The 27753-nt window shown below is 37.3% G+C and overlaps 1 protein-coding gene across 4 annotated transcripts in view; it reads left to right on the forward strand.

Moving 5' to 3' along the window:
• The window catches only part of RALGAPA2 (Ral GTPase activating protein catalytic subunit alpha 2), a 341643-nt gene that overhangs the window by 157799 nt on the left and 156091 nt on the right, over positions 1–27753 (forward strand). For 3 of the 4 annotated variants that reach the window (XM_028123771.1, XM_028123769.1, XM_088026686.1), the window contains 5 exons: positions 2185–2275; positions 3671–3847; positions 16736–16929; positions 17662–17760; positions 17995–18150. In XM_028123771.1, the coding sequence (XP_027979572.1) occupies positions 2185–2275; positions 3671–3847; positions 16736–16929; positions 17662–17760; positions 17995–18150 (717 nt within the window). The remainder of the gene's footprint in view (positions 1–2184; positions 2276–3670; positions 3848–16735; positions 16930–17661; positions 17761–17994; positions 18151–27753) is intronic. The other variant, XM_028123770.1, reaches the window with a different exon arrangement.

Raw genomic sequence — 27753 nt, forward strand, 5'->3', positions numbered from 1 at the left:
CTTTTATTCCTTTAAAATAGCCACAAATTACAATTCTAAATTCTTTTTCTGATTATCTGAAATCCTTAGGGGTGGGGATGGGGTCTAAGTCTGATATTTACTGTTTCTGAGACTCTTGTACATGATGATTTATTTCCTTGGGTGTTGGGTGATCTTTGATTTTGAGTTCCTAGCTGATGGGTCTTAATCTACAGAAAACCTGAATGTCTGAAGTGATGGAGTTTCACCAGAACGTGTGCATTTGTTTCTTCCAGGAACCAAGGAGTGCTTCTTTAATCCTGGACTCTTGGTCCTTTTGCCACTGGCAGTGGTAATATTAGATTTACCCTTACGGCAGCCCTGTTTCACTGCTTTGGTTTCTGCTCACTTTGGGGGGTGGGGAGGGCGGAGCTTGTGGATCACGGGGAGGTTTATTCTACTTCCTGGGAGCTTAAAATTTTGATGTAAAATCTAGTTCTGTAGCTGGAGGAAATTTCATCTCTCATGTAGTCAGAAGCAGAAGTGCCCGCATTCTGCTTTTTAGTTAAGAAAAGATCCTGGGTATATTTCCATTATCACATTAGGTATATATCATCCTTCTTTAAGGCTGGGTAATATTTTTTCATGTGGTGTTAGTCTTCTGAATATTTAATCCATGACCTACTTCTGTGTTTTAGCTTCATAATTATTCTGTCTTTTAATTATACATCTCAGCCCCTCCTTTTCATTAGTTTGCTTGTTTAGTAGTCTTCCCTTTAGTTTGCTCATTGGATCCCAGGTTTTTTATGCACTTTTCCATGGAGGACCTTAAATATTACATCTTCATTCCTGACTTTCTCCTCTATCTCATTAGTCCTGGAGTTATGGTGCCCACTTACATTATATTGTTTTGGATATTTAGCCCAAAGACGAAAATTAAAATATCAGAAATCTTCTCAAGTTCCTTTGTTCTTATGCTTCCTTCTTTCCTTCTTCCCATCCTTCCTTCCTTCATTACCATTGTTCTCATGGTCCCCTAGATTCATATCCTTTTGTGATTTAATTTTCCTCCGCTTTCGTATACAGCTCTCATATAAGCTCTTGTCTGTCATTCTACAGCATTTTCTTATTTGTCTTTTCTTCTCCTTTTCCACTGTCAAAAGCCTTATCCTCTCATTCCTTAATCACTATAACAGTTCCATAGCAATTTTCTTCTTAATATTAATCTATCCCACAAATAACTATTAGACTTATCTTTCTAGTTATATTTTTAATCACAGTAAACTATTGTCTGGAACATAGAGTTGCTCGTTTTGTCAATATTGGGTTGAAATTTGTAAGCCTGATGTTGAAGGCCAGTTGACAGCTACCTCTTTTAGAAGGTGGTCTGCATTTTCTTCTTAACATTTTCCTTCTTCACCTGACTGCCTTGCATGGCCTGCTATATAATCAGCTTCTTTTCCTGCACATAGAACTTGCTGATTACTACTCAGTGCTTCCTGCCTTGAATCCCCACCTGCCTTCTCTCTACCACTTCATGTCTGTTGCCTTCTTGAACAGCTCTCCTGTAACTGTGAGCCAATTAAGGTAACACTTTATTCTGCATACCTTTTAGAGAGAGTTTACTTGCATATTTTGCTTATGTACCCTGTAATCATTTTGTGTAATGTGTATGTTTTGTCTCTCCAAGCAAGTTATAAATTTTAGAGAATACAGATTGCCTCCAAATGTTTTAGTCCTCTCTATTTAGCACAAGGTTTAGTGTGGAGTGGTGCTCAGAAAAGTCTGTTGCACATTTAACAAGGAGGCACTGAGCGACCTTTAGATGTCTGGGTGGAGTTTACACCTTCCCTGCCAGCACCCTCACCATTCCTGGGCAGCTCAGGCCTTCTGCAGAATTGGTTTCACTATGTATGTGTGCTCAAGCAGAGGTACAAATAAAACTTTAAAATAAATTATTTCCATAGAAGCTGGCGTCCCTTCTCAGTAGATCAGTTTAATTGGATGTCACTTGACAAAGGAGAAGCCAAAAATTTCAGATCTTGAGTAATTTGTAATTCAATTATAGTAATTTGTGAACACATATCCTTCAAATGGAAAACATCATTCAATTTTTTTGTTGCTATTATTGTTTGTTTTTCTTTAGAAATGTGAACTAGAAACTTAACAGTCTTATAAAAATTAGAACTTTCCTGTCACAAATGCATTATTTCTTTTTGTCTGAAGATCTTAGTTCGAAGAAGCAGCAGCCCTGCTGAATTGGATTTAAAAGATGATTTGCAGCAGACACAAGGAAAATGTAAGGAAACACAGAAGAGTAAGTTCCAGGAAATGCAGTCTCTGTTCATCCAACTTCAGAGTCGATCTATTTTGTTTTCTTCTACTTTCTGATTTGTATGATACCTTATCCTTTGAAGAGACATGGTTGTGAATTGGAACATTTTTATTTCTGGAATCCCAGGATTGATGGATGGTACACGTACAGTAAAACAGATCCAGTCCATTATGTGTGCCATAGAGGCCTGTCATTCCACCCTGGGCCTTTCTCCAGGTGAGAGGCACAAGCAAGGCCAATGGCTGGGTGAGCAAACAGACCCAGAAGGAAAAGTGATCTTCCCCAGAAAGTTCCCACAGGCTAGGAGCAAAATGCTTCAGAAGTGCATTGAAGTCAATGGTATAAGTATTTAAAAAATGAAATTTGATTCAAATCCTTAGACATATCATATACTGTATGTGGACTGGCCCTAATAATCTGCTTCCCTAAAGTCAGCTGCTTGGCTGCCCCCTTCTCAGAAGTGTAGTAAACAACTCCTGCAGATCTAGGGTGCTTCTGGTAGAGGCAGAGGAGCTCCTCTTAGGCTTCAGACCCTGTTGGCTTGGAGTTCTGTGGCAGATGAAGGTAGGGACCTGACACGTTGGTTACTGGGGCAACTTTCAGTTTATCTGGTGGCTGGGACAACTTGCAGCTCTTGGCACGTGAAGAGAGGACAGCAGATTAGAAGCAGCAAGGCTGAGGGACTGTCAACAGTGAATGCAAAGAGCAGACAGGAAGGGTAGACACATAAAACTGTTAGGAAGTAGACAGAAGACTTGGAGGACCAGACTGTCTAGGTCTGTTTTGTGTCAGACTAAATAACTCTATAAGGCTTAATAGCCTTTGAAAGCATCATTGTATTATGACAAATTAGAACTTTTTAGTGTTTAAAGGGGAGAATTTCTTTTGGAGAAAATCTTTTGCAGTTGGACATCTCATCCCCCAATGAGCCTGGGTGATTCACACTGGGTTTAGGTCTAAACATCGAACTCAAGGTAAAAAGCATCCTTAGGCTCTTGTAGCTGGCAGAATAAACTTGCATTTGTGGTGAAAGGAATTCCCATCTTCTTCTTCCACCTGTGCCCTTTCGTAGTTGAGTAGGTTGCAGTAGAAAGCTGAACGACTTGATGTAATCTTTTGGGGATATGGGATATTGAAGACTCCCTTGAAAAGATTGTCACTTGGTGATATGTAGGGGAGCTCATAATGACCATTAATGCCCTGCACCTAGGAGCTTTGTTTTGTTGACCAAGATCGCCACAACATCAGCTTTTGAGCCCCCAGCCCCTGAACGATTCCTGCTGTATCAGCTGTTGAGTTACTCACGTGTTGGTGATTGGGAACATTCTGATTTGCAGCTATTTGTTATCTCAGACTTCGGTTCTTCCATTGTGCCAGGTGAAGGTATGAGCAGTGACAGAGCTCTGGGCTATAACAATGAGGCAGAGCTGTCCATGAGCCCATGGCTAACCTGTGAGGAAGACCCAGAACTGAACACTCCCACAGATGCTGTGACTGACTCCGATGCCCGCCATTGGTTACAACTGAGTCCCACCGATGCTTCGAACTTAACAGGTAACTGCATCTTTGAAAAAGAGGCACCAGTGTGACCAGTTGGGAATCCCAGAGTTTCCCAGTTGCAAGAATTCTAGGAATCCTTTAGCACAATGATGATGGGGTGCTACTTCCAGCCAAATTGGTGTGGCAGCCCCCACCACATGTACATAATCAGTCATGAATTCTCCAAGTCCAGTGTGGAAAAGATCCTAAAACAGTGGTCAGACACAGGAGGAAGCAGGCCATGCTGATGACCACTGTCCACCATGGGAGCGAGTGATGCTACTCATGCCAAGCCTTTGCCATCCCTGACCAAATTTGCTTGACTCTGGAAACAGAGAAGAGTGATTTATCCAACTCACATGTATCACAAATCCAGAATGAGTCAAAGAGTCTGAATAGCTTACTGATTAATATTTTCTTTAATTTTTACAATAAAACGTTTGACACATACAAGGTAATTTGTGACCTATATGGAAGTTATGGGCCATAGTAATAAAATGATCATGTGTGAGCCTGCTACCCAACCTAAGAAATAGAATGGCTCCCACACCAGTGAAGTTCTCTGTAGGTCCTTCTCAAGTCCCTTCCCTTCTTTCCTCATCCAGTTGCCCTAGGTGCCCCAATTTATTCAATAATAATTCCCTTGATTTCTTTATAGTGTAACCACATATATCTGCATCCTGAAACCATGTATCATGTCATTTAGATTTTAGACTTCTAAAAAATGATATCACATTCTGTGTTTTTTGCTACTCTTCTCCCCTGAGTATTATATTTTATAAGATTCATGAATGGACTACAGAGGCAAACTTTCTAGATCTGCATCCAGGCTTTGCCAACTAATTGTTGGGTGGCCTTGAGCAAGTTAATCTCTTTGTCAATTTTGTAAAATGTAGATAGTAATAGTCCCTATTATAAGGTTGTTGGAGGAATAAATATGTAAACACATAAGCCAGGTGCACAGAACAGTGCATGTGGAAGCACTCTGCAGTTTTAGCTATACACATGCGCGCATGTGCACACACGCACACACACACACATACACACACAAGTCCTTCCTGGCCCACCATATTCATACTTATGTGCAGATATCTTTTAGGAAAACAACAACAAACTAAAAAGCACAAGTTGAGTAAAAAGTGTTATTAAAATGCTAAAAATCATTTTAAAATTATAAATAAAGGCTAAAATTTTGCCTTAGTTTTTTTTTAACCAAGGAAACTTTTGTTTTCATTATAATTATTTTATAAAATTTAACTAAGTAGTCTCTAATGTTCTTGGAAATTGCTGATGGAGTAACATCAAAACTTCATAAAATTTACATAGAAAAATGATGTTGAATAAAATCGTTTATCTATGAGATAGATAAGATCAAGAAGTATGATCTTAATGTGTATTTAATGTGTGGTATTTTAATAATAGAATAGATTCATGAATGAAGAAAAACAAACCATTTAGCCATAAGTGAATAATGCATTGCCTTATAATATTTCAGTGCTGTCCTTAAAAGACAGTGAAAATCTTTGGTTTATGCATTCAAAGCTGCCAATGGTAGAAGCTTTGCAGAGTCAATGAGAAAATGATTGGCAAAATTGTGTGCTTAGTTTTATAAATTACTGGATAGCAATTCGTGCTTCTCGAATTTTTGATTCTTTTAAAAACGAGTTAAAATGTTTTACATATAATGATATATAGATATATGTAATAATTTTAAATAATAATACTGTAAATTTGTAAGGGATTTAACAGTTTACAAAGAATTTTGAGGCATCCTCTCTGATTCTGGATGGTAAGCAGGCCAAGTCTTATAAATGTTGCTTTAGAAATGGAGAAACTGGGACACAGAGAAATCATATTGTCTGTCTAGAAAGTAATTGCCAGAGTTGGAACTGGCTTCCAAAGTGTTTTGACTCCAGTGCAGCGCTATGTCTACTCCTTTCTACTGCATTGTTGTTCAAATTACAACTGCAACCCCCTTAAACTATTTGAGAATTATTTATATATTTACGAAATAAATGGCTTCTTTGGGTCCAGTATACAGATTATCCAAGGGAAATTATCATCATAGTACTGTCAAAGGCAGTAGTGAATTTTCAGTAAGTTGAATTTACTTAAACAAGAACTAGTTTTAATTATTTTTATTGAAAAGAAAGAAAATTGGGTACCTACTTCTTTTGTATGTCCTTTGGAAAGATTAGTTTTGATCCCATTTCAGAGTATGCATGGGACAGGTCAATTTAATAAACTTGTGTGAGGTAATTTTATATGATGTACTCTGTGTTGTGATTAACTCCTCCAAATACTTTGTTCTTCTTTGAAATACTAATATAGAGACTCAGTACACTCAGTTCAATAGTTCATCTTGTCATCTGTGAAAAGGACAAACTGTAATATGATAAGGTTTAAGGATTATCACAGTTCTGAATTTAACTTTCTGTTCTTAAGAGAACAATTTCTTCATAAATGTACAAAATAAAACTCATGTTAGCCTGATCTTTAGGACATGCAAAGAGAATGATCAAACAATTTGAGTGTATCCTTCTTTCTTATTAAATAATCCTACCAGTTATCAAATATTTAGGATAATAAACTGCTTCTAAAATCTTGAATTCCTTCATCACTGGCAAAGCTAATAGTTTTATATTTGTTTTCTTGTTTACATTATTACATGTTTCCTGAAAATAACAGCTAAATTTATTTTTCTTCATTTCAAAATGGGGATTTATTTTAATCAAGTATGGCAAGACATGAAGACATGGAAATGATTGTTGTGAAGGAACAAGTTTATACTCATAGGTCCGTAGAAACAGGGCCATGGTATGCCATGCTGGGGCAAGGTCGGGGAGACACATGGGGAAGCATCAGGATTGATCAGGAGAGGGGAGAGAGAAGGAAACATGGACAACAGCCTTTATTGTCTTTTCAAGGCAAGGCTGGCGAAGCACATTTAGGATTGGCTAGTTTGAATAAATTCAACTGATTTGGGAACATTGACTGGTTGTCTGGTTCCTGATCCTGGGGTGCTTAGGCTTTGATGTGTAGGAGCTAGATAAAGGAGGTAGTTGGGAAGTGTGAGTGTTGGATTGGTGGATTTACGTATGAAAGACGCATGAACTGTTTGCTATCTCCAGGAGTTAACTAACCCTGGGAGGGGCAGTCTCTTCCTGGTCAGGAAAACCCTAGATGGCAGAGCATCAAGAATACAGAAAATAATAAAATATAGCTTATACATACATAAATTTTGTTCTGTTGAGGTAATGATTTTGGAGGGAAATATTTATGACTTTATAGCTAGGAAGCAGTATTGCTATTGACCTCATCTCTTATTTAGCAAATAATTTACAACCTAGAAATACTGATATTTATACTATAAGAAATAAAAAGATGAATAAGTAATAGCCATGTCTGACTTAAGAGCTTACCAAGAAGACAGAAGACATTTATCCTGATAGCCACAAGCAGTAGATAAGTGTTATAGAGTTTTTTAAAGAAAGCTTTAATCACAGGGATAGACAACTAAGACTAATGGAATGGAATATAAAATACATATTGAATCCACACAGGCATGGAATTGTGATATATGAAAGACTTGGCATTCCAGATCTGACAAGAAAAGAATATATTGTTCAACAAATACCTGTGGACAAGTATTTAGCCATACGGAGAAAAACGAAATAGAATCCCTACCTCACACCATGCTCACAGATGGATAGAATACTGAAATGTGAAAAGATTTTAAAACTTTTAGAAGAAAACATTTTCTAAAAACATGTCTAAGACCTTGAGTTAGGGAAGATTTTCTTAAGATAAAAAAAAAAGCCATCAATCATTATCAATATCAATGAGAAAAATATCAATCATTAATTCAACTTTAGCATACTTAAGATTTTTTCATTATCAGAAAAACTTTAAGAATTCCAAAGGTTTACAGAACTCCAAAGGGTACAAGCCAGCTTTGGTGCTCTTTCCTTTCCAGGTTCCTGTCAGGTCAGTGATACATTTTAAGATAAGACTCAGTAAGATATTGTATCAAACATATTTAGTTTATTTGAAGGAGGCTCTTTGGTATTACCCCACTGGAATATAAGCTTTAGGAGTGAGGGGTTGTCAGTTGTGGTCACAGCAGATTCTTGACTCCTAGAATGGTGCATAGCAGGAGAGAACATTCAATAAATACTTGAATCAATAACTGAATAAGCTTTAAGTTGCAGGCTACTGTGTTATTTAGTTAAAAACAGAAATTAAATTTTAACCTTTTTTAAGAATAAAAAGTATGTAAGATTCAGTTTCAAAATCTCTTTCATTTAATGTATTTACCACAGTCCTGCCTCCAAATGTTATAAAAATCTTTTTACCACTTATGCTTTTAATTATAGCTGTGCATGTGAATTGCATTCACTGTTACCTGCCACCAAAACTGTTTTTGCAGGAACAAGGTTTGTGAGCATTCTCTGCCATTGTGCACACTTTTGGCATTTTCATTAGGCTTTGATCTACTTTGAAGTCATGAAATATTATAAAGAAAAATAACAGTGATAGACTACCAGGGGACTGGTTGCTCACCTTCTAAAATCTTTTAAATGAACAATGTCTGGAAAGCAGATGAGGAAGAAGAGGAGAGTCAGGCTGTAATGGTGGTCAACAGAACACCAACCAGCTACTTCACCACTTTTGATCATCAAAATCCAGGCCTGATTTTTCTGGTCCCAGAATGAAGGTGTTTCAGTCGAGCCTTTGGGTTTGTGCCTTTTGTTTAGTTTTCAAATTGAAAGGGAAATTCATCTGCAAACTGCCAGCTATGTTTCTTCAACATTCTACCAAGACTATATAAAACTGCAGCCATGTGAAATCTCCATGTGGTCTCTAAGGGCCTGTTTTACCAATTACCAGGATATTTCATAGCTAAAATCCTTTGCATATTTGCAAAGTTCTATACTTTAGATTTCTCTGCTAAAATCATGTGTGTTTGGAGAAAGATGATATGATTTTGTTTGTGAGAATTTCCACATTAATAAAATTTTTAAATGGCTCTTTAGCATTTAGTAATAATGAAACAGAACAATACTAGACTAGCATGCTAGCTTGTTCATAAAAAAGAAAATAAATACTTGGTATTTTTAGGGTGAACATGAAATTTTCTGAAATCTCTCAAATCCCCATTTTTAATTAAGTGCTGCTTCACTGAGGAACCATCTACATGTAAAATGTCAGCATCTGTTCTGTTACTTATGCCATGAGTGGAATAATTTTGGGCAAAAACATTTCAATTCATTTTAAAAAATTTCACAGTAATATTGAGCATGCAGTCACTTCAAATACTTCTAAAGGACTCAACACATTTCGATAATGTAGTGAAGGATGTTTCCTAGGATTTTATCATTGAGGTATAAATTTTTCTGAGAGCAAAGCAGTATTAAAACAGACTTTCTACATGGGATTCTTTCATAACTGAGACAGTATTAGTTGGCAGGTAGCAGGGACATACAGGTGATGAGGTACCTGGCCTACATTTACTTGGAGTGTTACTCAGCCAGAGTTCAGTGTGATTGGAATGCTGGGGACTGATCTCTCTTTGGATGGCTGCATTTTGGGTGGTAGTAAGGGATGAAACAAAGCTGTAAATCATCTAATCCCCTTACCTTTTTTTTTACCCCTCAAGAGATTAAAGACATGATGACATTGTTTATGAGAAAAATAAATGCCATATTATGCTATTTGTTCACTTGGGGGCTTATGTTGATTTATAAGCATTCATTAAGGCTTCAGCATAACTTCTCAGACTGACAGATGCACTTATTTTACTGATTAAACATTAGGAGGGGGTCTCTTTTCTGAGGCTTTATAGAAGTCAGGAACCTAGAAGGCCCATAATTAGGCTTTTGCTGTCTCTACCTCCTGTCTTTCAGGCACAGTATATAGGAATTCCAGTTGGATTATATCTGCACATTGTATTGTGTCTCCTCAACTGATTATATGATACCACTGTGGGAAATAAAGATGTGTTTTCCTCTAAGAAGGAACAGTGCTTCTGTGTTCTGGAAGGCCTTTCCATGACACTATGTGCCATCCTTATTAAATCCTTTGTTCAGTGTCTTGGAATCTTTCCATAACTAATATAATAAGCTATCAGCAACTGTTGTGGGTACAGTGTTGAAGGATACAGAACTGTTCTTGGATCTGCCCTGGCTCCTTGTCAGGTTAACTCCTTGCTGCTTGTTGGCTCCTTGAGTTCCTCACATCCATAAATTGTGCTTCTATTTCTTTGACCAACTTATATACTTAAATGACACTCAAATGGGTGTTGATAATTGCCTAGAAATCAGTCTGTCTCCACTTGTGTGGGGTGAGGAACAGAACTTTGGGAATGATTACATTCAGAATGTATATTGCAAGACAGTAGAGAAAGGGGATTAGTGATGAAGGTGAGACACAACTCTTTAAACTCCCTCCAAAGGTTCAAAGGAGAAGCAAAGCAGGGTGCCTAGCTGGCTCAGTTGGAAGAACATGCTGACTCTTGATCTTGGGGTTGTGAGTTCGAGCCCCATATTGGGTAGAGATTGTTTAAATAAACAAACAAACTTAAAAAGAGAGAGAGAAGCAAAACAAGGTGACTTAAATAGGAAGCTGAAAGTAAGATGTTAGAAATGAAATCAAATAAGTCAGCAACTATAATAAATACAAACCATGTAAACTTGCAGTTAAAATCGGAAGCTCTTGGGTTAGACTGAAGAAATAAAACCCAGCCATATGATGTTTACAAGAGGTAACCCTAACATGATGTACAGGAAGATCCTAAGTAAGTAAATAAATACATGGGTAGCTAGGAAGAAAGACAGACTGCTAACTATATGTATGTCAGTCACATAAACTTTAAAGCAGAAATGACTTATTAGAGCAGTAATTCTGAATTTATATGAACTTCATAGCCTCCAGATATATGAAGCAAAATTGGACAGAATTACAAGGAACTACTGATAAAACCATAATCGTAGTAGGAAATTTTAATGAGTTCTCATTAATTGATGAGTTAAGCAGAAAAAACATTGGAATAGAGAAGAAGTACATGATATAATTAATACTGATTGAATGGATATATATAAAAAACTTTGAAATAAATTAAAAATACATGTGATTTTTAAAAGCACATGGAACATTTACAGAAATTGACCAATTAGTTCATTAAGTCTCAACACGTCCATGCTTTGAAACTATACCACATCCTCTGAATATGATGAAATAAATTAAGAACAAAAAGATAAAAGAAAAATGCATTAAGAAACTAAAAACTGCACTTCAAATAAATTAAGTCCAAAAAGAAATTAAACTGTGAATTAGAAAATATTTCAAACTGAACTACAGTGGAGGCTACATATCAAAATCCCTAGATTGTAGCTGAAGACTTATATGGAGGGGAAAAAAATGGCCTTAGGTGTGTATATGAGAAGAGAAAATTATTGATCTGTGTGTCCTATTCAAAAAATTAGGAAAAGAATGGCAGCATAATAACATATAGAAGTTAATAAAAAAGGAACTAATAAAGCTAAGAGCATGCACATATACATTAGAAAGCAAAGACAATCAAAAACCACTCTTTAAAAGAATAAAATAGACAAATAGGCACAATTAATCAAGGAAAAATTAATGAGGGTGAAAAGGGAACAGAGCTATAAACAATATAAGTTTTAAAAAACAATATAGTAGGTTAATTTGAATAGATTTATAAAAATAAAGGACAATTCCCTGTTTTACTGAAGCTTCAAATAGAAGAGAACCTATCTTCTCCTGTTCCAGAGATTAGAAAGAAAGCTCCCTAAATTCTGTTATTTACCTTATGATACCTTGACAATAAAATCAGACAAGGTCAGTATTGAAAAAGGAAAAAGAGTCCATCTCACACATCAAGGATGCCCACTCTTGCCACTATTGTTCAACATAGTACTAGAAGTCCTAGCAACAGCAATCAGACAACAAAAAGAAATAAAAGGTATTCAAATTGGCAAAGAAGAAGTCAAACTCTCTCTTTTCGCAGATGACATGATACTTTATGTGGAAAACCCAAAAGACTCCACCCCCAAATTACTAGAACTCATACAGCAATTCAGTAATGTGGCAGGATACAAAATCAATGCACAGAAATCAGTTGCTTTCTTATACGCTAACAATGCAACTGTAGAAAGAGAAATTAGAGAAACAATTCCATTTACAATAGCACCAAAAACCATAAGATACCTCAGAATAAACCTAACCAAAGAGGTGAAGGATCTATACTCTAGGAACTACAGAACACTCATGAAAGAAATTGAAGAAGACACAAAAAGATGGAAAAACATTCCATGCTCATGGATTGGAAGAATAAACATTGTTAAAATGTCTATGCTACCCAGAGCAATCTATACCTTCAATGCCATCCCGATCAAAATTCCAATGACATTTTTCAAAGTACTGGAACAAACAATCCTAAAATTTGTATGAAATCAGAAAAGACCCCGAATCGCCAAGGAAATGTTGAAAAAGAAAAACAAAGCTGGAGGCATCATGTTGCCTGATTTCAAGCTATATTACAAAGCAGTGATCACCAAGACAGCATGGTACTGGCACAAAAACAGACATATAGACCAATGGAACAGAATAGACAGCCCAGATATGGACCCTCAACTCTATGGTCAAATAATCTTCAACAAAGCAGGAACAAATATGCAATGGAAAAAAAACAGTCTCTTCAATAAATGGTGCTGGGAAAATTGAACAGCCACATGCAGAAGAATGAAACTCGACCATTCTCTAACACCATACACAAAGATAAAATAGATTAAAGACCTCAATGTGAGACAGGAATCCATCAAAATCCTAGAGGAGAACATAGGCAGTAACCTCTTTGACATCAGCCACAGCAACTTCTTTCAAGATACATCTCCAAAGACTAGTGAAGCAAAAGCAAAAATGAACTTTTGGGACTTGATCAAGATAAAAGGCTTCCGCACTGCAAAGGAAACAGTCAACAAAACAAAGAGGCAACCCACAGAATGGGAGAAGATATTTGCAAATGACACTACAGATAAAGGGCTGGTATACAAGATCTATAAAGAACTTCTCAAACTCAACACCCAAAAAACAAATAATCAAGTCAAAAAATGGGCAGAAGAACAGACACTTCTCCAAAGAAGACACACAAATGGCTAACAGACATATGAAAAAGATGTTCATCATCCTTAGCCATCAGGGAAATTCAAATCAAAACCACATTGAGATACCACCTTACACCAGTTAGAATGGCAAAAATTGACAAGGCAAGAAACAACAAATGTTGGTGAGGATGTGGAGAAAGGGAAACCCTCTTACACTGTTGGTGGGAATGTAAGTTGGTACAGCCACTTTGGAAAACAGTGTGGAGGTACCTCAAAAAATTTAAAATAGAGCTACCCTATGATCCAGCAATTCCACTACTGGGTATTTACCCCAAAGACACAGATGTAGTGAAAAGAAGGGCCATATGCACCCCAATGTTCATAGCAGCAGTGTCTGCAATAGCCAAACTGTGGAAAGAGCCGAGATGCCCTTTAACAGATGAATGGATAAAGAAGATGTGGTCCATATATACAATGGAATATGACTCAGCCATCAGAAAGGATGAATACCCAACTTTATATCAACATGGATGGGACTGGAGGAGATTATGCTAAGTGAATAAGTCAAGCAGAGAAAGTCAATTATCATATGGTTTCACTTATTTGTGGAACATAAGGAATAACATGGAGGACATTAGGAGAAGGAAGGGAAAGTGAAGGGGGGAATCGGAGGGAGAGATGAACCATGAGAGACTATGGACTCTGAGAAACAAACTGAGGGTGTTAGAGGGGAGGGGGGGTGGGGGGATGGGTTAGCCCAGTGATGGGTATTAAGGAGGGCACATACTGCATGGAGCACTGGGTGTTATATGTAAACAATGAATCATGATCACTACATCAAAAACTAATGATGTGTGGTGACTAACATAATAAATTAAATTTAAAAAACATATCAACAAATAAACTAAAGTATTAGCAAATGAAGTCCAAGAATATTGGGAAAACATCATACATACATCAGAGCTAAGAGAAGTTCACTTCAGAAATGCGAAAGCAAAGAAGAATAATATGAAAAAAAAACCTATCATGAGAAAGACAGAGGACAAATCCCAATTGAACAACATTCTATGAAATACCTGATCAGTTCTCCTCAAAACAATTAAGGTCATCAAAAACAAGGACACAGCCAAGAGGAGGTGAAGGAAACATGAAATTAAATATAATGTATCCTGGATGGACTCCTGGAACAGGAAAAAAAAAAGATAATAGGTTAAAAACTAAAGAGATCTAAATGAAGTATGGACTTTACATAACAATGTTTCAACATTGGTTCATTAATCATAGTAGATGTACCATACTTACATAAGGTGTTAGCAATAGGGGATGTTAAATTAGACATTTGTCTAATATTAAGTTAGACATAAATCCACAAGGACAAGGATGGCAGGAAAAAAGACAGTAGTGACCAGACGTGACCAAGGCATCGGCAGACCTGAGAACACCGAATCTTGTGTCAGTACAAGGGAAAGCCAAGAAGCAACCTGACTATAGTTACTGCAGGTTCTCTAAAAGGCTTAGAAAATTGCCCGTAAGAGGTAGCTATAGAAGCAGGAGGTAAAACCAGGAAGACTGTAAGTCTGTTTAAGAGAGGGTGGGGGGATGGGTTAGTCTGGTGATGGGTGTTAAAGAGGGCACATTCTGCGTGGAGCACTGGGTGTTATATGCAAACAATGAATCATGGAACACTACATCAAAAACTAATGATGATTAACATAACATAAAAAAAAACTCAATTTGAAAAAAAAAAAAAAGATTGTTAGAACTTAATCCCAGAAGGAAGAGCAAATAAATTAGGTTTCTGGCCTGGAGTCACCAATACTGAGCTGAGTGTAGAGGTGCTATCTTGAAAACAAAGGAACTAAATAAGATTTTGCATACTCTGAGCAGTGGAGAATCTTTTTCCTAGAATTTGAGTTCTAAAAAAAGAACCTAAAACCCTAAAGATATGTATGTCTGAGGTTCTCTGAGAACATGGTGAAACTCAACAAAGATCATACCTGTGCACTACACTTCCTTTCAGCTCTTTGTGGACCATTCTTAAATATGAACAGATAGCCAAGGATCCCCAGCCATTTGAAGAGGATGTCTAATACAAAAAATTTGAGACAAATATAAGAATATGGGATGAAGTAGGGTGGAGCATATCTTAAAAGGAGTTTGAAAAAAATGGGGGAGTCCTTCACCCATTCCCCCACCAAAGGGATTAAGAATGCACTTAATCTTGATGAGCACTGAGTAATGTATAGAATTATGGAATTGTACCCCTGAAATTAATATAAAATGTTTTAAAATTTAGAATGAAAAAGCAAAAAAAGGAGAAGTCTGGGAAGAAATAAAATTTTTAAAAGCTATTAATATCTTTAGAGAAATAAGAATATATTGCATCCATGAAACAAGGATCAAGGGTATAAAAAGGAACAGAAGACAAGAAAGAGCTTTTGGATATTAAAAATAATGGATAATGGATAATAAAAATAATAACAGCAGAAATAAAATCAAGTCAGTGGAAGTCGGTACAACATATGAGTATTATAGTTGAAAGCACCAGTGAATTGGCAAATACAGTGGCTGGAAATAGATACCAGGGTACTTCATGAGGCTTCTGAACACTAGGTACAGAAAGAGGATACTAAAATTTTGCATAGTTAATAATTTTTCATGAAATAATTTCAAGCATCAGAATGCTGCTAAAATCACAAAGGAAACTATAAAAAAATTGGAGCAAAGCATTTCCATCATAGAATTCTCTACCCAACCAAACTGTGGACTACAAGTCAGGGAACAAACACTTTGAGATATGTAAGGGCATGCCCCGTTCTCAGGCACCCCTGGAAGATATGGCCCACTGAAAGGAAGAAATATCAAAGAAATTCTGTCATTTTGTGATTCTGGTCTTTAAAAAGAGGACTATAAACATACATTCACACAAAAACCTGTAAACAAATGTTTATGGTAACCTTATTTATAATCATTAAAAACAGAAAACTATCCAAATGTCCTTCAACAGGTGAATGGATAAAGTGGGATACATCCATAAAATGGAATATTCATCTGCAATAAGAAGAAACAACCACATGGATGGATCTCAGATGCATTAAGCTGTGTGACAGCACCCAGACTAAAAGAATATATACTGTAGGATTCCATTTATATGACATTCTGGAAAACCAAAACTATAGGGACAGAAAACAGCAGTGGTTGCAAGGGGCGAAGAAGAGGGAGGGAGGGGACTCACTATAAAGGAGCACTTTTGGAGTGATGAGGTTATTCCTTGTACCAATTTTCATGGCGGTTTGTGGTAACAGTTACGTAATTTATACACTTCTGAAAACTCCTTGAGTGTAAAAAGGATAAAATTTATTGTAAGCAAATTATACCCCAGTAAACCTGAGTTAATAACAGCCTCCACAAATGTCACCCCAGCAATGAGGTCTTCCCTGGCCACCTATTTTTCATGGCCCTGTTCCCTACCCATCCTGCCCAAGGTTCTCCTCCTTTCCCTCCCTCCCCTGTTTTATGAAACCCTTCCCAGGATCTCCAGACACTGTTTTACCATCTCTAGGTTGTTGCCCTGTTAGTTCGAGGAATCAAAGTCATTTGACCTTTCTTCATTGATTCAGCTTTTCTATCCTTTCAGATCGTCAGCCATTGCACACTTTTCATCTTCATTATTTTACTCTGAATACATAAATTGTCAAGCATCGGTAATTTGCATTAAAGAGAAAAGATTGTACTGATGAAATCAAGATTGTGTTTACAGACGTGTTTTTCTCCATAGATAGCAGTGAGTGCCTTGCCGATGACTGTAGTATAATTGCTGGAGGGAACCTCACTGGTTGGCACCCAGACTCTGCTGCTGTGTTATGGCGAAGAATCTTGGGAATCCTCGGGGATGTGAATAATATCCAGTCACCCAAGATTCACGCCAAAGTGTTTGGCTATCTCTATGAACTCTGGTACAAACTAGCAAAGGTATGTCTTGCTACATTACCTTTTATTCTAAAAGGGGTAAATTGATTTATCATGTAACATAGAAACTGTGTTGCAATTAATGTATTCTCCAACACAGATTAGGTGTGAGACAAAGTATGTTTGATTGTCAAAGAATAAATAATAACTTACAATTTGGTCATTTTATAAATGCAGAAGAGTTAAAAGTGATGCTGGTTTTATTGTACAAAATTTGAAAAATATAGAAAAATAGAAGAAAATTAACATCATCATCCCACAGAGATAACCAGTATGTAGTTTTATTTCTGTGGGTAAATACATTTTTACAAAGGTAGAATCTTAGAATACATAGTTTCCATTCAGGTTTTTGTTTATAATGTATGATTTCCCTAGGTTATTAAGTTTTTTGTTTTCTATTTTTGTTTTTCAAAAACGATTTATATTTATACAGTATAACTTGTTAAGCCATTCCTTACCATGTAGAAATCAGGGCCTCCCCAGGCATTAACACTCAAGGGAAAACAATGCCCTAGTTTTGTATTAAATCTAAAACCATGTCCAGTAAGCGAGACACACAATTCAAAATGACAGTAGATCTCACAGTAAAAGAAAAAATTGTAAATGTTGTAGGTTGTCACTCAACGTACAGAAATTTAACGAGAAGCAGCTATTTGACTATGGAACACAATATTGAAATATTGTTGGGATAAGCCAAGCATGGCCTTTCCTAAAAATCTCCTCTCTCTGACTTAGATACGGGATAATCTGGCAATAAGCCTGGATAACCAGTCTTCTCCGTCTCCACCAGTCCTGATCCCACCACTCAGAATGTTTGCATCATGGCTATTTAAGGCAAGTGGATATGTGTTTATTCCTTTATTGCAATTTCCTCTTCCTTTCTGAAATTGAGTTTAAAAAATGTAATTGCCCAAGACTGCACGTTTTGAAGACAAGCTGAATCTTACTAAAGCCACTGTATCCCTCATCTCCATAAACAACTCTTATGGAATACTGAGAAGTAAATGAAATGTCGAAATGCTCTGCATCTGGAGTTGATTAAATCTTTAAACCTCATCTCCTTGGCAGGCGACAACGTTGCCAAATGAATATAAGGAAGGCAAACTACAAGCCTACAGACTCATCTGTGCCATGATGACCAGACGCCAGGACGTTCTGCCAAACTCAGACTTCCTGGTGCATTTTTACCTTGTGATGCACCTGGGATTAACCAGCGAGGATCAGGTATTCTGTGACTCTGTTATCACGGTAGCCCACAAGGCGGAAACACAAGCCCACAAGGTGGAAAGTACATATGACTTTTTGTAGGTTAAATTAGGGTTCATGAAAATACATGAAACACATTAAAATTCTCAGTAGTTTCAACTCTTCTACACACAGCAACCACATTGGTCTTTCAAAAATGTAAATCAGATTTCATCACATCCCTGTTTCTTTTCTCCACTGACCTTGCATTGCACCAACCAAATTTGAACTTTATTCTGTGGCTTACATAGTGCTAGATGAGCTGGCCTCAGCCTATGTTGTCAAATTCAAAAATGCTCTTTCAGCCACTTTTGGTGGGGTTCTGCAGTAGATATTATTTGCAGAAAATTATTCTGGTCATTTAAAAATGTTTGAAAACTATTGTTTTAGTAGGATGTTTTTGTATAAGACCTCACTCATAAATTAGGTGTCCTGACATTTCTAGATGAGGAGTTATCTTAATTTCTTCCAAAGGGTGGTTAAAAAGGAAACAGAAAGGTCAAAGGAGCCACTAGAAACATCCCATTCTTATAGATCCTTGGGTGTGCAGAGTAGGATGTGGCCAGTCCCTGGCCTATCTCCCTTGGGAAGAGCCCTGCCAGTGGGAACAGGAACTCTGAGTCCTGATTTGCTGTATGAATGTCAAACAGGCAAGTGATAGGATTGGTTTGTACTTCACAGAGATTATTCTGGACTCAGTTTGGAAGACGGATTTGAAAATGTGACAGTGGTAAGATAGAGTGGGAGGTTGGGCCTGAAGACAGATTAATTAGGAAGTGGTTAAATGAACATAGAATTTAAAAATGATGAGAATTAAGATGATAGCACTGGGAATGGGAAGAAGGAATAGGAAAGATTCAAGAACTTTTAAAGCATTCCATGTTATTACTAGGCTTCTTGACCAATTAGAGGTATGGAGAATGTTTCAGAATTTACCCTTGAAATTGTAGCTACTTATCAGTGACCTTGAATCATTCACGAACTACCAAGTAGTCATCCTTTCTACATTTTTTTTATTCTTTGAATGTATAATAGAGACACACAGACCTTTTTGGTACTCGTAGGATACATGTAAGAGGTCATTCTCCAGATTAGCCAGTTTTTCTCTGTTGCTTTAGAACATGCTTCTTGAAGCTTCTCAACCCTTCAGCTCTGTTTAAAACTCTTGCAATACACCCCCTGATACACAATGAGTTTTCATCATGGAGCTTTTATCTGAAGTAATAACCATACTGTCCTACTGAGCTGTCTTTGTCATACTTGCTCCAATTCCAGCAGTGCGTAGAGGACATCTCTATATAACAGGCTGGACTTGGACCCACAGTCTCATTTATTTCCTAAATAAATGCAGAAATAGAGATGTGAAAGCAGAAATGTTTGTACTCTGTGCTCAGATATTTGTAGCCATCATTGCAGGTGGAAGCATCTTTCACAGAATGATGCGACTTAGGGTGTGTGGAAGATTGAGGGATATAAATAAGGAAGAGAATGAACTCTCACAGATCATAACGAAATCCCTCAGTGACAGAAAAGACAAAGGTTTAGTTAACAACACAGTACTTTAAAGAGGTATTTTGCTTAGATTTTGCAGGGAAAAAAATTTACTTGGAAATAATAATCAACTGTAGAATTTTCTCATTTAATGAAAACAAGTTAGAAGTCAGCAGCAAACACTTAGTATTCCTAGAATGAGTTTTCTAGAAAGTCACATAAATGGATGTGAATTTAGAATCATCTTCTATTTTAAAGGCTGTTGGGGTGGAAAAGAAACAACATGAGGTGAGATAAGAGTCTGAGAACCCAAAACATAATGACTTAAAGTCATTTTCATTTTAAAATTATTTTAATATATGCCATGTTTTTGGTTAAGCTTGAACTTTTGTAGTTCATTGTAAAATACGTAAATCTTAAGTGTTGGCCCATTGCTAGCAGTGATCCCAATATCCAGCATCCTAAGACAAAACAGGGATGCCATAAATCTGTTTTATAATCAGCTTATTGTCTAGCCATTAGACACTTGAATTTTTATGTGTGCTTAATAGAATTGGCTGTTTTGCTGTAACTTTAACAATTATTGGTATATGTTTTAGAAGCCCTGACTGTCTGCCAAACAGAATTACTCTAAATAAACCTTATTCTTTCCAGAAGAAAATTACACAGAAAACCTTCTAATGAAAGAAACTTTTCTCATTTAAGTAAGAAATGTCTCTGATAATTAGTTTAACTTTTGGTCCACATGCCTAAATGGATCATGGTGGTTGTTCCAGAACTTATGTGTTCTTCTGAAAAACAGATATTATATTAATTATAAAAAGACAAGAAGCACTCACTGTAGAGAATACAGTTAAATTTAGTTTTTTAATTGGTGAACTGTGCACCTGTGACTAGTACCATCTCAAGGTTTGTTTCCTCCTTGTGAAAGCTCTCAAAGAGTCACTAGCCTGCTACTGAAAGCCTTTGTTCTTGCAGAGAGAACCTTATAAAAAATTTTCCTTACTTCTTAGATAAGTAATAGCAAATAACTTAAGATGGTCTAACATTTATTAGTTTTGTCTTACAAATAAAATCCAAGGTGAATTTCCTTCTTTCACCTCTAGGTGGCACACTTGTCTGCACAACTCTCACTGTACGGCTCACTGGCCACGGCTGGCCTTTAAAACTGCTGCAAGGCCCAGGGCCCTGTGAGCGTGATGGTGTGGCACAGTCATTTTACAAATGCTTTCCTAAATATGAGGGTATCAAAACTATGTCAGTAGTGACTAATAAAGTGTTAAATTGGAGATAAGCTCTAAGATGGTAAATCTTTTTTCTAGGTGTAAGGGTGCTTATAGTAATTGAAGATATATTATTTTTAAACCTATTTGTAAAATAGATGTCTCACAGACCGTGTTCTATGATACAATCAGATGAAACCATGGTTTCATTTAATATGGTAGCCAATTCATTATATAAATAATTGTAGTCCTTTCTGTATTTAAAAAAATAATAATGGTACATAGACTGAACAGCCAAAATGTAGTGCATTCCAAGCCAGCTGTTTTTGTTTGGACCAGGTTTAGCTATTCTAATAACTTAATAATTTAATAGCTAAAACAATGACCTTATCAACTCGTATTTTCCCAAGTACTTGTGGAGTTTGAGTTTATGGTTTATGATTGAGAAAATGTTTTGAAATAGCTGTAAACTTTTCCTCTACTCTGAATTTCTTTTAAAAATTGATCCTGTTACTGGTTTCAAAAATATGTAGGATCATAAGGACTTTCAAAATAACTCTACATTATGAATAAAATTTGGGGTGACTTGTGGGACTGACTACCCAGCCTACCTATGAAGGGTCTTCCAGTTGGTTTCCCTCTGCCCAGCTGCTTTGTGTCTGGTGGGCTGGTGGGACTGGAGCAGAGGGACTTCAGTTCCCCAGCACCCACAGTGCCAGATTCTATACTGGGACCTGCATGACGTTATCCCACCAATTCTTCAGTTAGATTAATATCATGACCCATTGTTTAAATAACAAAGGTTCAAAAAATATCAAGAACTTTTGCCCAATGCCACACATTAAAAAATGTTTTTAGAATTCAGAGGCAAGGCTTGGCTTATTCCAACAGGGCATGTCTTCCCCCTTGATCCACAGCTAACAGGCCGGTCAAGCAGTCGGTCAGTCCTTGGTCCTGTTTCTCCTTCCATCTTGTTTGACCTGGGCTCAGGCCTTGGCTCCCCTCCTCAGACCCCTCTCCTGACTGGAGCACCCTCCCACCTCCAGCCCCAGATAGCTTTCCACAGCTGCCTTCCCAGCTCCTCACCATGTTTCAACTGCCCTTCTAAAGCTGTTCTTGGTTGTTCTTAGTTTTTCCTAATGCTTAAGCAGCTTTTTCACCTCAGTCTTCCCCCAAATATTTGGACTTGAAAAGCACCATGATTTGGGTTTATTAAAAACAGTTCCTATTAATTTCATCGTTATTTAAAACATATGGAAAGATCAATATGTGTGAAATGGAAAAGGACAGTTGAGGAAAGGAATTTTATTTTCATGTTTCTAAGAACATATATCAAAGACTGGAACATTCTCTTTGCTTAAAATAAGTAAACTATTTTTTAACAATGACTTACAGATTTAACGTCTTAGACGTGCAGTTTGTTACACATCAAAGTTAAAGTCTCTTTTAAGGGCAAAGCTTACATTAATGTAAAATTATTGTGGCAAATTTGCATCTAGAAACTTTGGGAAATGTAGGTCTTTGTCATTTTCATCTGTAATTTTTTAACACACCAAAAAAGCATGAGGCCTCTCTCAGGTGGAGAAATATGTATTATTCAGCCTGGAGGTAACCGTCAAGTGACAAATTTGAATCATAACAGTATAAAGTCACGACTAAGTGTAATATGGTGTGATATAGTGTAATAGTTAAAGAGCATGGGCTTCAAGACAGCCTGTCTGGGCTCTAGTCTTGGCTGTTCCTCTTATTAGCCAAGTCATTTGACCTTACTATGCCTTGCTCCCCTTATACGTAAAATGCAGGAAATTGTTGCTTACCTCCAAGGGTTGTTTGAAGACTTTGAGGAGGTAAAATATGTAACGCACTCAACTCAGAGCCTGGACACAACAGCCTTCAGTTGGGTGAGCCCTTGTAATAATACTGAAGAGTATGAGGAAAAGAACAGCAGTTCTAGTAACTGAGTGTATTTTTTTTTCTAATATGTTAGGATGTTAATGTTTTTGTTTCCCCATATATTTTCTTACTTTTGAACGTAAGGTTTGACTAAAAGAATTAGGCATTGTGTGGAATTTCAGAACATGTGGAGAAATACCCACTCCCCATGCTATGGGTCAGACTTAACTAAAATGTTTATTTAACTCTCTTGTGATTCAGAAACATTTTTTGTGTGTCTCTTGCCCCTGGCTCACTTTCTACCCGTTCCTCACCCTGCCCACTGTGCCTTCTCTATGATGGAAGCTAAAAAGCTGAACTATATGTGTCCCAGCTCCTTGCAGCTGGGTTGACATGCACCCAGGTCCCATCCAGCAGAGGCACCTAGGTGGTGGTGCTGGGAAGCACGCGTAGGGAGTGGCAGGCGGCAGCTGGGTCATGGGGAGGTTCTGCTCCGGAACCTGCATCATGGTGACCAGGGCAGGCAGGAGCATCTCTGCTGGAATCACACTGGTATATAGCTGGACGTTCCTACTTGCCACCTTGTTCCAGGCTGTGGAGGGTTCATACTTGGTTCCCCGACACTTGTAGAAACTCTATAAGCCATCTAATGCCCTGATATAAATCCCTTTTCTCCTCATCGCAGCAGGGTGGATTCTGTTGCCTGCAAGTAAGAACCTGGCTCAGACAGTGGCTACTATGCGAGGTACCACGCTGAGCGCTGGTGATACATGATCAACATGGCTCATATTTCAGTCACTAAATGCACTTGTAGCATTTCTTTTTTTCCCCCTTAATTTTAGCCATTTGTTTTGTAGCCAAGAATATTTAACTTGTTTTAGGAACCTTTTGCTTTCATTTAACTTCATATTTTAGTGAACTCTTTACCACACCAACATTAAAGAAAACATAATTTTAAACATCATATATAGAGCAATGTTCTTCGAAGTCAGAATAGCTCATGATTTTCCTAACGGAAGTTACAACCTCCTCTCATGAGGTATATGATGGAATAATATAATAATAAACAATCGTTTGTAAAAAGATCCCAAGGGGTTCCTCAATGAGCATAAGACTCAGCAGTGAGCTATGAAAGCAAGGTGCAGGGGTGATACTTGTAACTTGGCCATACCTGACTCTTTTAAATAACCCCAGACAGTCTGTATCATGCAGTGATATGTAATAATTGCATCACCTTTTCTTAGACAAAGAATTGTTCTTTGCTGAAAATTTAGACTTATAACTAGAACTGTGTGTTAAATACACATAAATTTATAAATATATTTAGGGCTAAACATAAATGAGTATTCAGTTTCAGGAAAAGTGCAGAATTAAGATGGCAAATTAGGGACCTTGTTTTATCTCATATCCAAGGAAATAATTCTAATATATCTCTAAAGTGCTTATTCTGTACAGCAAGTGATTGTTACCAAGGTTTAAATTCATGGGATTTTGATTCAGTGCTACCAGGATAAAATGCATATTTATAAATTTAAAGGTCTAACTGATGTTTAGAGGATTAAGTAATAGCCTTGATGTGTATCGGTGGAGGAACTCTAGAAGGCTAACATGAAAGCTTCATTTGAAAATAGTTTTTTAAAACTATAGGGTTTTACAGTGAGTAAAAACAGGACTAATCCCAGGCCTTATTCCTGAGGTTTTTAAGAATGGGGAAATGTATCTTCCAAGACATCAGGATATAAGATGGTTTTAAAATATTTTCAACATTTGACTTTTATGGTTGGCAAACCACATATTGGGAGATGAGAGACCTGGGAGTGAGACTCAGCATTGTCACCCACTGGCCATGGGGCCCTTGCCTGAGCACAAGAGACCCAATGAGTAAGTTGGACCAGAGGACCACTATGGCCCTCTCTCATTGCACCTTCTTGGATCCTCTGATCTATTTTTAGGCATTTATTATTAGGGTCACATTGTTCTTTCCTAAATATAGCAAAAGGTTCAATAATCTTTTCATGTTGAATATTTTTCCTCACCACTGTAACGACCTTGTCAGGTTCTGAGGGTGTAGACAGCATTAAGATACACATGAGTATCTGTGGTACCCATCACCTTGTGTGAAGAGCCAAATAACTGGTACACACCTTATAGGAATTGAACTGGGTTGAATACCCTTCTAGCTGAGTTGGTCTGAAAACAGCTCACAGAGGAGGTGGAATCGATTTGAGCAGAACTTTCAAGGATGGATAGGATTTAAATAGTACAGGAAGCAGGATGGAATTTCGCATGTCAGAGATACAGACCTTCTCAGGCCATGTTCAAGGAACAGTGACTGGAGTGGTTTGTATTAGTTCTAAATATGTGCCTGGAAATAATGTGCAGACATGAATCTAGGCAGCACTGTAGGGAGCCTGGATTCAGCATTGTTTTCATCTCATGACTAATGGGGAGCCATTGAATGTTTTGGAGCTCAACACTCAACATTGCCAAAAAGCATTTTAAGAAGCTTAAACCATAGTTATATGGGGTAGATTATAATCAGGAAGGAATGAGGGCACAACAAGCACAGAGAGGGAATTTTAACAGCCCAAGGGCAAGGTAATGAGGGCCTAACAAGGACTAAAACACAGTTTGTATGCATAAATTCATTTATTTATATGTGCACATATATGTATATGTATATTTCTGTACATATATATGTTTTGTGTACTTTGTGTGTTTGTGTGTGTGAGAAGTATTTTGGACAGGTTGGGTATAGTGCTGGGTGGGAAGTGCCTGAGAAGATAGAGCCTGCTGGCACTATTCCCATTATCTCTCAAAGCAAACGTTGATTCAGGAAGGCAAGACGATGAATTGAGGAAAGGTGGGGGGCAAGGTAGGCTGGGACCTCTCTTTATCATGGGCACAGTAGCACAGGGGCAGGCAAAGCAGGTGTATGGAGGATACACTGAGAGATGTCCCTAAAGAATTCTTACCTGTTAGGAAGTAGAAATGTGTTAGAAAGGTTTCCAGGCACATTTCCTCTCCACTTAAGAGAACATAATGTCTAACCCTGTTCGAATTTGAACAGTTGATGTCCAAACTGTAAATTTATTTACAGTTATTAAAATAACTAGAATTTCTAAAGGTCTCTATTATCTTAATTTTTATTAGCCAGTTTTGTTACTATTTGTTTTTGAAAGTACTTTGACACTTAAAAAAACTCCTTTATTTTTCTAAAAATATTATTTTGAGTGTGAATTTACTTTTTTTTTAAATAGTGGGATTTTGTTGAATGTAAAGGTCTACTACAGCAATAAATAAAACTTTCAAGTTTGACTTAGGTTTGATGGAAGAATAACGCTTACAAGGATGGGTGGTATATGTGAACCCTGTCCTAACATATATTGATAAACTAATAATAATTCTTACTGTGTGCTTACTGTACAAATTCAGTGATGAAATGTAGAATCTATTGTGTTGGTTGGTCATCTGTTCTTCCCCAACACATATGGTTCGTGTTCTGTCACCCAGGTAACATCCGGTGGTTTCTGAGTGTTTCCCATAATGTTTCATGAGAATGTACAAACCATAGATTAGTCAAGTTTTACCAAAGAAAATTTTATTATAACTTTGCTTAGCTATCAGTGACCATAGAGACTTGAGACAGATGACTACACCAAAATCATAACCTGGAGAGTTTTTTTTTTTCTTTTCTTATACAGCTCTGAAACCAATAATTATTTTCATTAAGCTAAAGACCAAGCCCACTTACCCCTCGTACACCTAAATAAGGAAAGTAGAAATATGTAGAAGGTAACAGATGGTAGAGACTTCAGTTAGGAGGTTTAACACGTGTGCAGTGAACTTGTTTCACAGCTTTAGAAAGTGTAAGATGATAGCAGGGGAGGCTGACCTGGAGAGGGAGAGGTTTACCTGAGGCCAGAAACTTGAGTTTTGTTTGATTTCCCTTTTTGGAGTTAAAGGTATAAAGACTTTCTTTCAAATAAATGCTATCAGTGAAGAGTATGAATTATGAATTTAAATACGAATTTAGCCATACATGTTTAATAAACATATGCTACATGAAATAAAGCCTAAAAATGCAATATAATAACTCAATATATGTGGAAAATTGATTTTGTCCTTACTAAACTGTTACCATATGGTAAAGTATATAAGTTGACCTACATCTTTCATTAGAAAAAAATGTTCTTTTGTGCCCCAAGGTCTCTCTTTGGAAGGAAACCCTACGGTGTCCTCTAACAAGGCCCACGTCACCAGAATCTTCCTTAGTAGACTCACTGGAGTGCATCTTATCTTTTCCCAGGCAGAATACACACTCAATAAATATGTTGATTGATCAAAAATCGGAGGAAAAAAAGAGAAAGGCCCCCTCAAATCCATGTGGCATCATGGGGAAGAACAGATGACCAAAGCAGCTGAGCCAAACCATTCTGGTTGAGACTTTGGCTCCAGTGATCAGTTTCAGAGCTGACATGAACTTTCTACTTTCTATAGTGGTGATCCAGCCATCATTCATTACCCTAGAATAGTGATTCCTGGGATGGCAGGGGGCTTTGCCACCCCCTCCCCTCTAGGGACACTGGGCAATGTCTGGAGATATTTGGTTGTCACAGGAGGGGTGTAGTGGGTAGAGGCCAGGGATGTCATCACACATCCTACAACGTACAGGACAACAAAAAATTTACGGTCCACTGTCAATAGTGCTATGATTGAGGGACTCTGCCCTCAAATAGTAGTACCTGTGCAGGTGACACCAGGCTAGAAGAGCCAGGCGATGTAAATTAAATGACAGAGCCCAGCAATCAAAACAAGCATGACAGGCTAGCTCTCTCAACTTAACCAAGGAAATTAAACCCTACAAAAATTTAACCAGGGAGATTAAAGAGAGGCAAATGTTTGAGGTTGAGCATTATGAAAATTGCCAGTAGGGGACTCTTCTTCAAAAAGCAGAGACTCAATTACAAATGGT

This window comes from Eumetopias jubatus, unplaced genomic scaffold, assembly GCF_037043125.1.
Source record: "Eumetopias jubatus isolate StellerSeaLion01/CBP00866 unplaced genomic scaffold, mEumJub1_p1.0 scaffold_9, whole genome shotgun sequence".
Taxonomy (NCBI): domain Eukaryota; kingdom Metazoa; phylum Chordata; class Mammalia; order Carnivora; family Otariidae; genus Eumetopias; species Eumetopias jubatus.